Below are 18671 nucleotides of genomic sequence, written 5' to 3'. Positions count from 1 at the left end.
AGTAAAATTAATCATTTAGAAATATAGTCAAAAAAGTACAAGTACAGCAACGTGAATACTTATAATCCGGTACACCTCTGTCAACTGCCAATCTTCCTCAGAGGCATCTGCTGATCGCTGTCACTTCTCCTTTTGAATTTTTTGGCCACGCCCCCTGTCGCCCGATGGTCTCTGGAGGAGAGAGGTTAGGGTAACCCTACGACAACCAGAAAGAACTCATAAAGATACATCAAAGCGATCAGCAGACACCTCTGAAGAAGACTGGCAGTTGACAGTCAAAACATGTCAGGAGAGGAATGTAAATTTCCTGAAAGAAGTTGTCTGAATGAATGAAACCATAACATTTTATTCAAAAAAGAAGACAAATGGAAGTTGCTGGAATTAATCACAGATCTGTTTTAATATGTAATGATACACTCCATTGACTGTAATGGGAACAAAGCTTTGTAGCATTATTATGATGCTTTTCTATGTGTTTTGTCTACATCTCTCCTGTTACTGCCAACATTAATTCTCCATTTCCATTTGGACTGCAACAATTCTCCTAAAACAGGATAGTTAGTTACAGAGAAGTTTAACAAATACCTGAACCACTTCAACTTTAAAGTCACGTTTATTTACAAGCTCCTCTGATTAATGGGTTCTTATTTCTCACAAAAGAAAGAATATGTGCTACTAAAACCAACTCTCCTGACTCATAGACAAATAGATTTATATATATATATATTATATACTGTATCACTTTAAACTAGTTTTCCTGCGTGTGCTAACCCAGACTAAATAAACCCCGATGGATCCACTTCTCCAGAAGTCAAACCTGGTTCTCCAGTCCAGACTCGGCTAGTCTGAGTTACACTTTAAACTGAGGCTTAAATAATCCTGCTGTGAGAAATCAGATCTTGGTCCTTTAAACGTTTTATAATAATTTATATAAGCAATGTGACGTTCAATGACAATCATTCATTTCAACACATTTCTAAATATCAAAACCCAGCTTCAATAATTTAGTTTTAATTATACTCAACACTTAGTAATCAATCTAAGGTGGTTCACTCACTGAAAGTTCCTAGAAAACAAAAAACGTAAATCAGTGGAGATCATATACTGTGTGACTAAAGGAAAATAAGTGCCTTAAAAACATTTTTATGACGGGTCACCTTAAATAATGTGATCTTAAACCATATTTTCTTCTTTCCATTACTGTGGTGTGCGTGTGAGCAACGCTTCTTGTTAAAGAATCCTTCACTGTTTTCACAAATGTGGCCTAAAACCTTTGAAATGTACTTATTAGATTTATTTTGCACCATATTCATTTTATTTCCTTTTAAAAATAGGTCTACTTTACAGTTTTAGAGCCTGTGTTCCTCCATCTTGAAATCACATGATTGATGATGTCACACGGCCCCACTGCCTGTAAACGTCCCATTGTTTTCTATTGAAATGAAACGTTCAGCCGGATTTCAGTCAAAATTATAACTGCTGCTGCTTTTGGTTAATCTAAAAAAACAGGAAAAGTTAAAGATGCCAATGTAAACCTCTTATTTACCAAAAAGTTTGCAAGAAAATCACAGACTGCTGAAGGACTCCCACCCAAAATGACTTCCATCTTCAGGATTTGTGTCTCCAACAGTCTGTGATTACTCGCTAACTTCAGCCACCTGAGCGTGTCAGCGCTTTGTTTAGGGAAAGTAGAGGTCCCTTAGAAGAGCTCTTCTTCTCTGCTACATTGTCAACTACTCTCTAAAAAGAGGTTTACATCGGCATCTTTAACTTTTCTTTAATTATTTAGAGCAACCAAAAGCAGCACGAGTTATCATTGTGACTGAAAAAGCTGCTAAATGATCTAAAAAGCTAAATGATCTACAAAGCTGCTAAATGATCTAAAACGCTAAATGATCTACAAAGCTGCTAAATGATCTAAAAAGCTGCTAAATGATCTAAAACGCAGGCTGAATGCTTCACTCCAATAGAAAACAATGGGATGTTTACAGGCAGCAACATAATCAATCACGTGATTTCAAAATAGAGGAACACAGGCCCTAAAAGTGTAAAGTAGTCCCATTTTTAAAAGTTAAATAAATTAATATGGTGCATAATAATGTGTCTTGTTGGACATAGATCTTTTAAAAGGTACATTTCAAAGATTGTATGCCAAACTGTTTAAAACAGTGGAGAATCCATTTGATCAAGTGTGGACTAGAAATGCCAAAACTGACATTCTCAACTAAAACACACTTGTTAATACAATAACATTTATTCACCTCATTCCTGGAGGTGCTGCTGCTGTATATATACACTCACGAGCACAACTTCCTGCAGATCATCAACCATGCTTTACTTTCTAAAACAAGTGTTAGTGGTTATTGATCGTGATAGTAAAGAGGAGAAGTGTACAGCTCATAAATTACAAGCATCTATAATCAGAATAATCGGCTTTAGAAATGATACGATAAAGCCCGACATTTGGATACATTTCTGGCCTTTTCTGGCTAGTGCCATTATTACTTATAAAACTATGGCACGCTGCATTAAAACCACACGTCTCCTTAGCTGAGCTTGTTGTCAAATGTTCCAGGTTAGAAACATCTCACGTAGCCACTGTGAGCAGCTTCTGATTGTGTTTCGTCATCTCACAAATAAGTCTTCTTTTCTCCCTCAGGGGGTCAGTAGCTTCACAAGACGCTAAATAGACATTGACAATAGATGAGCAGGAAGTAACTCAGGATTAGTGCCCCTTCAAAATAAAGGTGCATGAAAAAAAAAAACTTTTAGCATCAACTGTCAGGTGCCACTCAGCAGCTTTAACTGTTGTGTTTATAGATTTTAAAGCAGATAATTTGGTGTGTATTTAAAGGTGAATCAGGTGAAGAATGCTATGGTTCACATATCACAAGCCTACAAGTACTTTTTGTTGGATTATTTTGTTTGTTTCTTGCTTGAAGCACAGGCTGAATGTGAGGAGGTGCCTTTGGCTGCACACACAGAACTTCATCCAAAGTCAGTGGAGGAACGTGTGGATTAGTGATGTTATTCAGTTATTCAGTCTCTGAGAGCAAGCCCGTCATCTTTCAGCGTGCACGTGTATATCTGTGTGTATGTTTACAGCTCCTCTGCCATCTGCAGCAGAGAGTTGATGGCAGCATCTTTGTTGCCCTGTTGAGCCTCCAGCACGGTGTGCACCACTTCCTGGTCCAGGTTGGGGAACATGTCCTGCAGAGCCTTCAGGTCGTCCTCGCTGCACACCTGAGCCTGACCCGCCATAGTAGGCATGGCCATGGGAGGCATCGCCATGGGAACCATGCCCTGGTTATAGACCGCAGGCACTCCTACAAACACAGCAGGACACAGCGCCAGGGTTGGGGTCAATTACAATTATGCCTTCAATTATCCATGTTCAATTACAACTCAATTACAATTACAGTGACCAGCATTTTTCAAAAATATTCACAATATCTGTGGATATCATGAAATAAACTGAGCAACTATGAAGCTGATGAATTTAGTTTGAAATAGTCTTTCTATAAAGCAGTTGATAAGTTGGGTCAGACGATGGAATTTGTAGCAGCGCTTCTAGCCCCGCCTACATCCTGTACCACAGAGAGTGGTTGACTGTCCACTACAATTATTTATCCACTGACTTTGTTCATTTGTCACTCATGGATTTATTCATTTTGTCTCTGAACCCTGTCTGAGTGTCCAGTGTAGACAAGGACTGTTGTCCCTGCTAGCTGCTAGCATTGAGGTGTTAGCTGCTACATGTTTAGCATTGAGTTGCTAGCTGCTACATGTTAGCATTAAAGTTCTAGCTGCTACATGTTTAGCATTGAGGCGCTAGCTGCTACATGTTTAGCATAGAGGCGCTAGCTGCTACATGTTTAGCATTGAGGCGCTAGCTGCTACATGTTTTGCATTGAGGCGCTAGCTGCTACATGTTAACTTTAAAGTGCTAGCTGCTACATGTTTAGCATTGGGGTGCTAGCTGCTACATGTTTAACATTGAGGTGCTAGCTGCTACATGTTTAGCATTGGGGTGCTAGCTGCTACATGTTTAGCATTTAGGTGCTAGGTGCTACATGTTTTGCATTGAGGCGCTAGCTGCTACAGGTTTAGCACTGAAGTGCTAAATGCTACATGTTTAGCATTGAGGCGCTAGCTGAGGCTAGAAAAGCTCTGGTGATCGACAAACTTTCTCTTGCACAATTTGCACTAATGTTGTGCCAATATCAATACTAGTATCGGTAGGGGCCCAATACGGCACTAAAAAGTTCGGTATCGGCACAAGCCGATGCCATTTGCAGCATCAAATTCTTCTTATTTCAAACACAGCGCCTTGTGTTTATCTCTCCCGACTCTCACTGCTGCCCTGATCATCAACAAAATTATTTGCAATTAACACGATACATTCCTAGCCCTAATAAAAATGTTTTTTAGTGTCCAAAACAACAAATTGCTTTTATTAAATCCTTAACTACTCACTGACTAGATATTTTTGCTCATTTAAAAAATGCTGTGGGACTGTGGGTTGACTAAACTAGACTTTTCGGTTAAAAAGAGTTTTATTAGACTTTATTTTTTTAAATCAACATTTTGTGTTATTTGTTAGGTGACCCCGGTCTCACCTGCAATGGGCATGTAGCCAACACCTTGCTGGTAGACAGAGGGCATGAGGACGACAGGCTGAGTCATCATTCCTGCAGGTAGAGACTGACAAAACCACAGAAACAACATGATGGACATCACGTCTCCAAACCTCTGAGCTCTGCTGGTGCTGCTGGAAACACACTTCTTTCCTAATAATATCGTGACGTTTTGTGTTTGTTAATGACAAAGCTTCGTAGTTTCAGACCAACACTAAGATTGAGTTAGTTTTTTAAACCTGGGAGCAGACAGCAGATAATTCCTCCTAATGGAACAATTTGATTTAATGTTCACACATACTAATCACTAATTTGATAATGTCTCTTTTTGAAAAACTACATGATTAAGCTCTTCTACAGTTGGTATTCTATTTCTATTGTTTGTCATTGATACATTAACTACCGATACCTAATGATGTTCTACCGGATTATGTATATATTATTAAACTTAAAGAATACAGATTTAAAAAAGCATCAAATGTTTAATCAGGATGATAAAAAAGAGGATCATTTTAAAGAGATTGCAATGCAATTATGATGGTGACTTCTTTATATGCCTGCTGTGTTTTCTGACTTTGTTTTACAACTAGCATTCATTTCATTAACAGTACGAGCTAAGCCTGTGACAATAACAATTTCTGGACCATAAATTGTCCCACAAATCATAACAAAGCAAGCACACCCTTTCGAATGAAACAAGAACTTTCAGGAATCCCAAATAAATAAACAAAGCAAAAAACTATAAAAACACAGGTCACTACATGAAGTTTAGCGGATGCCCACAAGGCTTCACGGCCGTTGCCGAGTCAGTTCAATGTTTTTATCCTCTAAAGGAAGGGTGTCCAACTCATTTAAGGGCCACATATGACCCAGTTTGACCTTAAGTGGACCGGACCAGAAGAATCCATGTTTTTGTGAAGGAAAAAAGCAACAAATTCAAACAAAATCTTGAATGTTAAGCAATTGGTAAAAATTCCTTGAGTATGCAACAAATTTTCTCAAAATTTGCCAGAATTCTGTGGGAAAATTTAAGGGAATTTTCCAGGTTTTTAAAAATCATTGCAATTTAATATCACTGTAAATAATCAGTGAAGTGCCGTCAGGGTAGGCAAGGTAGGCAGTGCCGACCTAGCCCTAGTGGTCACGGCACGTCACTGTAAATAATATAGCCCTGCAACCCTCATCGTGTTTTATCTGCAACTTTGAGATTTACAGTTTTATTTTGAAAAAATTGCAAATGCAATAATACAAGAAACAATAGATTTGATGCAGATGGTTTCCCTCAAGAAAAAAAGTAAAAAACAGTAATTCCATATATAACTTTATACACACACTTTTTGTGTTTGAAAGGGAGTGGGTCGAAGTATCAACTTTATTATTTATTCTTGGCCTTAAATACAACTTTGGTTTGGTTTGGTATTTTTTCACTTTGAAAATAATCTTCCTGCGGGCTGGACTAGATGCTCTGGTGGGCCGAATTTGGTCCACGGGCCTTGGGTTTGACACATTCTGTATGCTCTGAAGCAGGGCTGTCTAATTTGAGGCCCGCAGGCCAAAATTGGTCCGCAAGTGATTAGTTTTGGCCTGCTGCCCATATTTGAAACTGTTATTTTGATTTTTTGATTTTTAAAAAAGGGTTTATTTTGTAAAGTTATGTTATTGGCATATTTAATTTCATGCTTTGGCCCACGGCCGTCCACCGCGATACATTTCTGACCCTTCAATGAAAAGAATTTGGGCACCTCTGCTCTAAAGTAACATGAGAAGAAGTACATGTGGCTACTGTAAACCATACTGTTCCTGGGGGGGTGCAAAGCAGTGGTCTGTGTGTGTGTGTGTACTCACAGCAAATGACATCACCAGGTTAATCATGCCCTCCTTGTCGTCGCCCTGCCTTCCACTCAGAGTGAACCACTCGTCCACCACGTTGCCCTCTCTCAGACCCTCAGGGATGGCGACATGTGTCCACGCTATCCGATCATCCATGGAGAACGCTCTCTACGCACGCACACAGACATACACACACACGCATACACACACACAAAGTAAAGCTTCTCGTCGGCGTTGCATAGCAGTTGGTAATGCTTACCCTGATCCTCTCTCAATAAGTGAATGGATAGACACAGCGAATGAAATACCTCAAATGGAATACATACTTATTCACTTAATTTACAAATGAATACATTTACAAGGATGTGGACAAAATAGGTCTCCTTTATGGATAAAATGAAAATGACTGAGAATAGCACCAACTGACAAGTAGTTCAGGTTGTCACCCACCATCATTAGATATAGAAAACAGTGAACCTGCCTGTTATTTTGGAATGAATTAATCACCTTAAATCTATCAGAATACCTCTCTATAAAAGTGTAGAATTTTTTTTTTTCTATTCTATTTGTATTTCTTATTTTATACATCCTTGTTTTTTTAAAAAAAAAAAAAAACAACAAGAGGAGTATTGAGGTCTTGTTGAATTTAAAATAGATCAATTTTGTTATGATTGTTTTATGACCAATATGTACAGCAACGAATACAGATGTGAAATGTATGTGTGCACAGTAATAAAAGACGTTGGTAATGCTTAAAGGAGCATAGGGCAGGATCTTGAAATCAGACTCCATAGTGACACCACGGTGGTTAGTGTAACTGCAGTCATCAGCCAAGCCACCGCGGGGGCGCACATCAACTGTATACAGCTGATACTAGAGGATGGATACCCAATCAAACCCTGTCAAGACCCGCGACACCGAACGGGTTGGGTTCAGACAGATATTTAAAACTGGTGGTCGGGTTTGGTCACATAGTGTCATCTGTGCGCAGCGTTCTTCCTTTCCTGCTGCAGCTGCTACAGAGTGCAGCTTAAACTGTAACGGTGAGAGCAGTGATCCGCGGGGCAGGGAGAATAGAGCACAGGACAATTATAAAGGAATGCACCATTGAAACATTCCTTTTTCTACACAATAACATGGATTATCTTTATCTTTGATACATTGATTATGTAAATAGATCCGATGGGTCTCTTGCGTGCACTGCGCCCCTGTTTGTGTTTCACTTTCTCTCGTTACCCGTGCGCTGATCTGATGTTGACATTAATAGTTGTTTGTTAATAAAATCGGTGCTTACTAGGGATGTAAAGATTAATCATAAGGCAGTTAAAAATCGATTCATAGGTATCACGGTTGATATCGATTTTCTGAAAATTGAATCGCAGTACTTTTTTTAACCAGCAGAGGGCGCTTTCCACAAGTGTAGGAGGCGGGCGGAGTCTGCTAATACTTTCTTTCTGGCCGCCTTCTACTCTTAAATATGTTAATAAATGATTCATTACCCCTTTAGCACTGAAAGAATATCTGTAATATTACTTGAATATCTGTAAAAGTCACGTTTTTCTATTAGCTCTGTCTGCTAGCATAGCTTCTCTTCTTCACTGCAAGATAGCTGCATGTCAACCGACCACTGGGTTACCAGCGCCCTCTGCTGGTCCGAACAAATATGACGTAAATTAGTGCAATCACGGTTTTTTTTTTTTAAGTCCAATTGTTAAGGCACAAAATACATTTTCAGTTGCACTTTTAAAAGAAAAAGAACTATTATTCAGTTTTGCATTGTTTATTTTAGAACCAGAATTTAAATTAATAGGCTTAATTTTCATTTGTATTATTCCTTTATTTATTTTATTCAAGATTTATTTTTAGTTAAATTGCATTGTTTTGAATAGTTTATCAAGGAATTCGTTTGACAATGAAAAATAAAAGGAAAATAATACAGTATTTTCTAGTTTTTTTCCCAAAAAAATTTTTGTCTACAGTCTCATTTTGTAAAATAAATCGTGAGGGAATCGTATCGTGAACCCAGTATCGTGAATTGAATCGTATCAGGAGTTGAGTGAATCGTTACATCCCTAGTGCTTACCACTAAAACAAACAAATATGTAATTTTTTTTTAAATTAAAAAAAGAGGTTTTAACTGTCAGGTTGAACTCGGATGAGAAAATGCGGCCCGATCCGGACGCCAACTGTGAAACGGTTATTTATTTACTTGCCATTCATGTGACTGTTTACTGTATGACCTGTGCACAAGCCTCTGCGTACATCTGTGGAACCAAACAGTAATTTATTCCACTGTGCTTGTCATCTTTAAGTCTCTAAACCATCTTCTCATTCTTCTTCATTTCCGGTTTATTTCCAAGCAGTCAAGAATGCACACCAGCATCATTTGCCGTCACATCCGCAAAACTGCGCTGCAGCGCTTGTGGCCACTAGGAGCGCTTAACGTGAAAGTTATAGGTCTAGTGCCCCTAGTGGCCAAAAGTTACACAGTGTGTCTTTAATTCAGCTACTTTTTATTTGTACTTGAGTATTTTATGTGTGAATTACTTGTACTTGAATACAATTCCAGTTTGGTAACATTACTTCTACTTGAGTATTCTGTATATCAGTAGGGGTGTCCCGATCCAATATCAAATATCGGTCTGATATTAACCTGAAAACAAATATCGGATTCAAATTTCCGAAATCTCAGATTTTTTTTTCCCCCCTTAATTTATTTTTAATTTATTTTATTCAATTGTAGAATACTGTAGATATTATGTTCAAGGTTAAAGGTTATGTAACTAATTAGTTAAAAATAAATGGGTCAGTTTTTCTCATACCTACTGTTGCTGACTATTGTTCTCTGTTTGAGTAACATCACTTGATCAAGCCTTTTCTAACATTCCACACTACAAAATAAGTATTATTTCAGAATCAGAATCAGAATCAGAATCAGAAATGTTTTATTTGCCATGTACAGTTTTGAGGACAGTACAAGGAATTTGACTTGGTGGTTGGTGCACAAAACAAGCAACAAAAAGAAATAAAAGAAATAAAAACAGAACAACAAAGCACAACCCAGCAACAATAATAATAATAATAATGATAAATATAAAGGATGAGGGATAAATAAAGGATAGATAGAGAATAAAGGATAAATAGGATAAATATAAATATAAATATATATATATACAGTGCAGCAGGTATCAAGCTGGTGGAGGTGGTGATCGGGTGGGGGGGGGGGGGGTTCAGTGGGTGACTTGGGGTGTGTTCATGTGGATGGTGGCAGAGGGAAAGAAGCTGTTTTTGTGTCTGGAGGTTCTGGTCCTGATGGACCGAAACCTCCTACCAGAAGGGAGAGATTGAAACAGTTTATGACCGGGGTGGGAGGGGTCGGCCACAATCTTTCCTGCACGCCTCAAAATCCTGGAGGCGTACAGGTCCTGGAGGGAGGGCAGATTGCAGCCGATGACCTTCTCTGCAGAGTGGATGATACGCTGCAGTCTGGCCTTGTCCTTGGCCGTAGCTGCAGCGTACCAGATGGTGATGGAGGAGCAGAGGATGGACTGGATGATGGAGCTGTAGAAGTTCACCATCATCTTTGTTGGCAGACTGAACTTCTTCAGCTGCCGCAAAAAGTACATCCTCTGCTGAGCTTTTTTGATAAGGGAGCTGATGTTCAGCTCCCACTTGAGGTCCTGAGTGATGATGGTCCCCAGGAAGCAGAAGTACTCTACAGAGCTCACTGTAGAGTCTCCCAGGGTGAGGGGGGTGAGGGGGGCTGGGTTCTTCCTGAAGTCTGCTATCATCTCCACTGTCTTTAAAGCATTGAGCTCCAGGTTGTTCTGGCTGCACCAGGACACCAGCCGGTCTGTCTCCCACCTGTAGTCGGACTCGTCTCCATCAGCGATGAGACCGATGATGGTCGTGTCGTCTGCAAACTTCAGGAGTTTGACCGACTGGTGAGAGGAGGTGCAGCTGTTGGTGTACAGGGAGAAGAGCAGAGGAGAAAGAACACAGCCCTGAGGAGATCCAGTGCTGATGGTCCGGGGAGCAGAGATGGTTTTTCCCAGCTTCACGTGCTGCTTCCTGTCAGACAGGAAGTCTGTGATCCACCTGCAGGTGGAGTCTGGCACGTTCAGCTGGGAAAGCTTGTCCTGAAGGAGAGCTGGGATTATTGTATTAAAAGCAGAGCTGAAGTCCACAAACAGGATCCTGGCGTAGGAGCCTGGGGAGTCCAGGTGCTGGAGGATGAAGTGGAGAGCCAGGTTTACAGCATCGTCTACTGACCTGTTGGATCTATAGGCAAACTGCAGGGGGTCCAGGTGGGGGTCGGTGATGTCCTTGATGTGGGAGAGCATGAGGCGTTCAAAGGACTTCATGACCACAGATGTCAGAGCGATGGGTCTGTAGTCATTAAGTCCTGTGATCCTCAGCTTTTTAGGGACAGGAACGATGGTGGAGGCCTTAAAACAGGCTGGTACGGTGCATGTCTCCAGTGAGGTGTTAAAAATGTCTGTGAACACTGGAGACAGCTGATCAGCACAGTGCTTCAAGGTAGAGGGAGAGACAGAGTCCGGTCCACAAGCCTTACGGGGGTTTTGTCTCCTGAAAAGTCTATTCACATCTCTCTCTTTGATGGAGAAAGGTGTCTCTGTAGGAGGGGGGGAGGAGGGGGGGAAGATAGGGGAGAGAGCCTCTGTAGGCAGCTGGGGTGAAACTGTAGCTTTGATGTGGGGGGTGAAGGTGTTGGAGTGAGGCTGGTCAGAGGTGTGAGGGGGGTTGGAGTCAGGTCTGTCCCATTGTCTGTCAAATCTACAATAGAACTCATTCAGACTGTTGGCCAGGCAGAGGTCGTTAGCAGCAGCAGGGGCTCTGGGCTTGTAGTTTGTAATTTGCCTGAGCCCTCTCCAGACAGAAGCCGAGTCATTTGCAGAGAACTGATATTGTAGCTTCTCTGAGTACAAACGTTTGGCTTTTCTCACCTCCTTTTCAAACGTGTACTTCGACTCTCTGTACCTGGCTCTGTCTCCACTCCTGAAAGCGACCTCTTTGTCTGTCCTCAGCCCTCTGAGCTTAGCTGTGAACCAGGGTTTGTCATTGTTATAACTCACCCTGGTCTTTGATGGAATACAGCTGTCCTCACAGAAGCTGATGTAGGACGTCACAGCGTCTGTAAACTCATCCAGAGAACTGTTCGCAGACCTGAAAACATCCCAGTCAGTCCAGTCCAAACACTCCTGGAGTTTCTCCACTGCTTCACTGGTCCATTGTTTAGATTCCTTCACCACAGGTTTACAGAGCTTCAGCCTCTGTCTGTATGAAGGAATCAGATGGACCATCAAATGGTCCGATTGGCCCAGTGCAGCACGGGAAACGGCGTGATAAGCACTGCTTAGTGTGGTGTAACAGTGATCCAGTGTCTTCTCCTCTCTGGTCGGACATTTAATTAATTGTCTATATTTGGGGAGCTGGTGTGAGAGGTCCCCTTTATTAAAGTCACCAAGCACAATGATAAAAGAGTCCGGGTAGGTCCGCTCCATGCACAGGATCTGGTCGGCGAGTGTGCGCTGTGCCTCGCGCACATCAGCTGACGGTGGGATGTACACGCCAACCAGGATGAATGAAGCGAACTCACGGGGAGAATAGAAGGGTTTGCTGTTGATAATAAAGGATTCCAGGTGAGGAGAGCAGTGCTGGAGGATCACTGTCACGTCGTTACACCAGTTACTGTTCACATAAAAGCAGATTCCTCCACCTTTCTTCTTCCCGGTGAGCTCCGCGTCTCGGTCCGCTCTGTGAAGTTGGAAGCCGGCCAACTGCAGCGCAGAGTCCGGTACCGCTCCACACAGCCACGTTTCCGTGAAGCACAGAACAGAAGATGAGGAGAAGTCTCTGTTTCTACCCAACAGCAGCTGGAGTTCGTCCACTTTGTTACACAGTGAGCGCACGTTAGAGAGGAATATCCCCGGTAACGGTGTGCGTCGGCCGCGCTGGCGGAGGCGCACAAGCGCACCGGCTCTTTTTCCTCTCCTCCGGCGCTTCACTGCGTGAGCAAAGGTGAGCGCACCTTTGAGTAAAATGTCCAGTAAATCCACAGAGGAAGCGATGAAAGTGGGGAATAAATCTCTCGGGGTTGTTATAGTTATTATTATTATAGTTATTATTATTATTATTTTTTAAAAAGTATATATAATTCATGCTGATATCAGATCAATATCAGTATCGGCCGATACGCAAGGCTGCAATATCGGTATCATATCGGAAATGAAAAAGTTATACCGGGACATCCCTATACATCAGTACTCTTTACACATCCTCTGGATGTTATTGCTCTGTGATTGGTCCAGAAACACAATCTACCAAATCAAATAACGTTAAAATAATCTGAGCAAACAACAGCTGGATTTTTACTTAACACCAATTTAATGAACGACCTCTGACCTCGTCAAAGATCTCCAGGTAGAAGGAGTCCACGCCCGGCGGCACGGTGCACTGGATGACTTTGTTCCAGCGAGGGTTCTTGGCTCCGTTGTGGGCGGTGGGCGTCTCGTAGACGGCATAGCCCAGTCGGATCCTGCAGTACGGATCCATCCGAGTCATGCCGTAGTTCTTCGCCAGTTTAGCCTTCAGAGAAATGCGACAAAGCATTATTCACATGTTGATAACATCTGTCAATCTTTGACAAAATGAGAGTTTCAAACACAACGTAGGATAGAAACCCAAAATAATAAATGATTAAAAAACTTAGTTCCTCATTGTACTTATGTCTACAGTGAAGACAAGGTAGAAAACACAGGCTGAGGCTGTTTCGTAAATGTCATACTAACGTACTACTCACACTAACATACGACTCATACAAACTTTTTATTTATACTAACGCACGACTCGCACTAACGCACGACTCGCACTAACGCACAACTCGCACTAACGTACGACTCATACAAACTTTTTATTTATACTAACGCACAACTCGCACTAACGCACAACTCGCACTAACGCACGACTCGCACTAACGCACGACTCGCACTAACGCACGACTCGCACTAACGTATGACTCGTACAAACTTTTTATTTATACTAACGCACGACTCGCGCTAACGCACGACTCATACAAACTTTTTATTTATACTAACGCACAACTCGCACTAACGCACGACTCGCACTAACGCACGACTCGCACTAACGCACGACTCGCACTAACGTATGACTCGTACAAACTTTTTATTTATACTAACGCACGACTCGCGCTAACGCACGACTCATACAAACTTTTTATTTATACTAACGCGCGACTCGCACTAACGCGCGACTCGCACTAACGCGCGACTCGCAATAACGCACGACTCGCAATAACGCACGACTCGCAATAACGCACGACTCGCAATAACGCACGACTCGCAATAACGCACGACTCGCAATAACGCACGACTCGCAATAACACACGACTCGCAATAACACACGACTCGCAATAACGTACTACGCACACTAACATACTACTCATACTAGGTCTGGTGTCAAAATGAGTATGTAGTGCATTCACATTATGAAAAGATTGAGTATGTAAGCAATACCCAGATGTATACTATATGGGGACATTTTTTTAAGTGTGCACGGTGGGCACACTAGTCATACTCAACTGTCCCATGATGCATTGTGAGCGGAATGTAAAATTATCCTGTGACTGGCTTCAAGCTAAAAATCAGACATCCCTCTTTCAAAATAAAAGCATCTCTTCTTGTCTTCCATTATACACTATTAGTATATAGCAGACAGTATATACTCATTGGGTACTGTAGTGATGTGTGACAGTGAGACTGAGTCTGCAGACCTGGACCACAGTAATGCTGAGTCGGCCCATTGTACCCATGGCTCCTCCGTACTGCAGCTGTCGAGCTGCCTGGGCGTCCATCTGGACCTGCTGCTGCTGGTGGGTGGGAGTGATCCGCAGGAAGTCCTGGGGCAGCTCCCCAATATACACCTGGACACACACACAAATACACACAGTTATGCAAGACTGTCTATGAAACAAAACACAACGTTGGGCGTTTCTACCTTTAGAACTCATGAGACTGTGTAAAAGAGACAATATTTTTCACTCTCTGCACAATTACTTATTAGTTACTTCATATTTTATAAAAATCCCCCCATTAGCCTCATTGGGGGTCCCTGCAAGAACAGTCTATTAGCAAAATAAAACACTTGTACGGTATTGAGAAAAAAAACGTTTAAAAAAATTAAATATAAACATACTTGATTTGTAGTCAAAACAGGTGCAATGACACAAGGTCACAGGTTCAGGATTCAAAAGCATTGGGTTGAACAGCGTTGTTAATCAAATATGTGTCACACTGAACACTGTCATCAGTTCCACACAATCGCACAAGTTTCAAAGCACATTTTGTGAGACGGATATTGAGATTTTGGATCATTTATTTTTTTAATGTAATGTGATAAGTGCATTCTGGACTGAGCCGGCTGCAGTTTATGGAGATTCACATCTTAAACATCAGTGAAAGATGTTAAGTTCAAAATGTAATTTTAAATATAAGTAATACTTAAGTAATTTAAACATACATTTGTATTTGTGATGGAAACTTGGAGCTCCTCAGTAACACTTATGTATTCACAAGTGCAGGTATTTTAAAACTAAACCAACTCTAAGCTAATGGAAGAATGAGTTAAAAATGTTTAGTAAATCTAAGTGAAAGATGTAAAAGCCTGAAATGTATATGTTTCACTATGTAGCTTTTATTTGAATTAATATAACCTTTATTTGTTTGTTTGTTTCTTCATTTTCTTCTTAAAATCTAGTTAGCTTATGACTTATTTATGGTTGACAGTTTGAATGTCCTTACTGTTGTCACTTACATTCATGGTTGAGATTCCCCAGTGTTTCTTTTTTCATTTGTTCAACATGATACCAGTGTGTATTTTGATTTTTTCTGTTGTTTGTATTGAAACAAAGTATAAAAAAACATTGAGGAAATATAAAAAGCACTGGTTTTGAGAAGTAAAAATGAGTGAAAAGAGCAGCAGGAGGAGGTTGTGCTCACTCATGTTCAGAGGTGACAATTACCCAAGTAGTTGGTACTGAACCCAGATGACCATGGTCCCATTGAGGTGTTGTGTGACTGCTTAGAAAAAGTAAACTGCTGGATGGGTGAAAACTTCCTTCAACAAAATCATGACAAGATGGAGGTGATTGTCTTTGGTAACAAGGAAAACAGGACTGCTGTCAGCAAGTATCTTGAGTCTGGATCTTTAAAAGCTAAAGACCAAGTCAAAAACCTTGGTGTTCTGATTGACTCAGATCTTACATTCAGCATCAGATCAAATCTATCACAAAAACATCTTCTACCACCTAAAGAACATCTCCAGAGTGAAAGGTTTAATGGCTCAGAAAGATCAGGAGAAACTGGTCCATGCTTTTATATCCAGCAGACTGGACTATTGTAATGGTCTTCTGACAGGAATCCCCCAAAAGATCATCAAACATCTACAGCTGGTTCAGAACGCTGCAGCTCAGGTCTGAACCAGAACAAAGAGGTCAGAACACATTACTCCAGTTTTAAAATATTTACACTGGCTCCCAGTCAGTCTCAGAATAGACTTTAAGGTTATGCTGCTGGTGTATAAATCTGTGAATGGGTTTGGTCCAGAATACATCAGTGAGATGTTAGTCAGGTATGAACCCAGCAGGTCTCTCAGATCTATGGACACAGGTCAGATAGTGGAGCCCAGAGCTCACAGTAACCATGGTGATGCTGTGTTTAGTTGTTATGCTGCAAAGAAGTGGAACAAACTGCCAGCAGAGCTGAAGTCAGCATCTAATGTGAACATTTTTAAATCAACGTTAAAGGCACTTTTTTCTCTACTGCATATGATTGAGAGGGAGATTTTTGGTCATGTTGTTGATATAAAGTGTTTGTTGTTGATTTTAAATGTTCTTTTTAATTTTAAACAGTTGAATGTTTTATCATGTAAAGCACATTGAGTTGCCCTGTGTATGAAATGCGCTATACAAATAAATTTGCCTTGCCTTAAATAGTTTTATCTGGTAGCTGTACTTTATTTGAGTATTTTGTTTTTTTTTTTGTTTGCCAACTTCTTACTTATTTAAACAAATACCTGTACTTTCTACTCCTTACATTTTTAACATGAACTCGTTACTTTTACCACCTTCACCGATGGCGACACATCGTAAAAAGACGCAAAACGTTGGTAGTTTGAGCTTTTTCCTGTTAGGCAGGTCCTTTCGTTTTATGGTTAACATTTTCAAGTTTTTAAAAATGTTAAACTTAAAGATGCTCTGGGTTTAATTGAGCATTTGCATATGGAATTTGCAGGTTTAAAAGCCTTGTCTTATTATTGAAGGGACATTTGCTTTACTTTTTATACTTACAGTAAGTACATTTAGTAGCATATACTATTTTACTTTTATTCAAGTAAAGGAGCAACTTCAATACTTTTACTTTCACCAGAGTCATTTTTTTTATTCACTTTTACTCTAGTACTGAAGACTAGTCATTTTGCCATCTTTTCTCAGGTTCTGTGTGAGCAAAGACGATCAAATCTAATGGTATAGTATCTAATCAATTCATCCATAACATGTGTTAGCAGGAAGCTAACCTGTCAACCTAACATTTAGCCTCTTATCACGTGTTTACTCAGGGTGTGGTTGTAGAAGGAGGCTGTGTAAAGAGTGAGACAAACTCAGCTGTGTAGGAGCAATGTTACGATTATTAACCAACACAGAGACAAACTATGTGCGTTTATTCCAGTGATGTGTCACTACGGGCAGATCGAACTGTTAACAGCAGCTTGGTTAGCGGAGCTCCTTACCTGTCCTCTCTGAGTGCTGATGGTAGTCGCCATGTCTGTCTGTATGTCTGTCTGTCTGTTGACTTTAATCACAGACGATCACAAACTGAGAGGTTGATGATCGATCCGACACAAATCCAGGAAGTGTTCACGTTTCTCTCTTCTTCTTTTTTTTTTCCTTCTTCTTCTTCTTCTGCTGCTGCTGACTACTTGTTTTCATTCTATCAAACTAATGTAGCACCACCGCCATCTGTTGGTTGTCGCTGCGCCGTTTGATCCAAAAATAAAATACATTTTTACTAAGTGAATTTACTGAAATTATCTGTTAAAAGAGTAGGTTTAAAATGCAAATGGTATATACAACAGCGTATTAGGCAACATTAAAAAAATCGTAATATTTAGAAAATAAAGTTGTAATTAACACTAATATACTGTCAATCTATCCGTACGCAGCGCCCCTCATTGGCCAGTTTAGGTCACGTGAAATGTCAGTCATTGGCCAGTTTAGGTCACGTGACTAAATCTAACCGTAAACCTAACCCTACGTACGTGTTCTTCGGTAAACGTACCAATAGCACCGGGGGTTGTCCGTACGAATCGACACTTTCTTAATTTTATGAGAATAAAGTCGCATTTTAATAAAATCGTAATTTTATGAGATTAAAGTTTTATTATCATAAAAATACAGCTATAATCCTGAAATATTATGACTTTAATCTTGAAATGTTATTTTAATCTCGTAAAAATCAGAATTTTTTTTAGATACAATCAACTTTATTTTCATAAAACTACAACTTTAATGACTTTAATCTCATAATTGTGATTTTAGCGAAATATGACTTCATAATCATGAAATTAAAAATTTATTCTCGAAATGTCATGATTTTAATCTCATAAAATTACGATTTTATTAAAATCCGACTTTTATTCTCATAAAATTACGATTTTACTAAAATACAACTTAATTCTCATAAAAATTACAACTTCATTCTTGAAAGGTTACGACTTGAAATTTGAAATGTTATGACTATAATCTCATAAAATTACGATTTTTTGAGATACAGCTTTTTAAAGAACGACAACTTTAATCTTGAAATGTTATGATTTTAATCTCATAATATTACGATTTTATCAAAATATGACATTTCTTTCATAAATCTACAGCCAATTATTCTCTAAATACTACGACTTTATTCTTAAAATGTTATGTTTTTTTTATTTTTATTTTGAAATGTCATGTTATGACTTAATGCTCGTAAAATTGCGAATTTATTAAAATATGATTTTATTCTCATAAAATTACATCTTCATTTCATTTTTTTATGTGGCCCTAATTCGCCATCATAGATATAGGCCTACTGAGATACATTAAACTTACTATGATCGATTAAAATAACA

The 18671-nt window shown here is 39.9% G+C and overlaps 1 protein-coding gene across 1 annotated transcript; it reads right to left on the bottom strand.

The window, feature by feature from the left end:
* Positions 1–2928: 2928 nt before the first annotated feature.
* tollip (toll interacting protein) lies at positions 2929–17484 on the bottom strand. Its single transcript, XM_028437088.1, has 6 exons — positions 17295–17484; positions 14281–14430; positions 12894–13076; positions 6483–6635; positions 4620–4704; positions 2929–3326 (listed from the first exon to the last, which is right to left on the bottom strand). Exons 1-6 carry the CDS (start codon positions 17325–17327, stop codon positions 3100–3102), a joined length of 831 nt encoding a protein of 276 aa, XP_028292889.1. The 5' UTR covers positions 17328–17484; the 3' UTR covers positions 2929–3099.
* Between the last annotated feature and the right edge of the window lie 1187 nt (positions 17485–18671).

The sequence above is a fragment of the Gouania willdenowi genome, chromosome 3 (genome assembly GCF_900634775.1).
Source record: "Gouania willdenowi chromosome 3, fGouWil2.1, whole genome shotgun sequence".
NCBI classification, from domain to species: domain Eukaryota; kingdom Metazoa; phylum Chordata; class Actinopteri; order Blenniiformes; family Gobiesocidae; genus Gouania; species Gouania willdenowi.
The sequence above is the reverse complement of the archived record's forward strand: the minus strand, read 5'-3'. Positions and strand labels throughout refer to the sequence as shown.

What these genes read in the sequence shown, in the direction of transcription:
- tollip (XM_028437088.1), bottom strand. Translation starts at nt 17,327, where the DNA reads ATGGCGACTACCATCAGCACTCAGAGAGGACAG. An exon ending in TCAGCATTACTGTGGTCCAG is followed by an intron (nt 13,077 to 14,280) that starts GTCTGCAGACTC and finishes ATTTCTCTGAAG; the next exon opens with GCTAAACTGGCGAAGAACTA. An exon ending in TGGCTACATGCCCATTGCAG is followed by an intron (nt 3,327 to 4,619) that starts GTGAGACCGGGG and finishes CTGTGTTTGTAG; the next exon opens with GAGTGCCTGCGGTCTATAAC.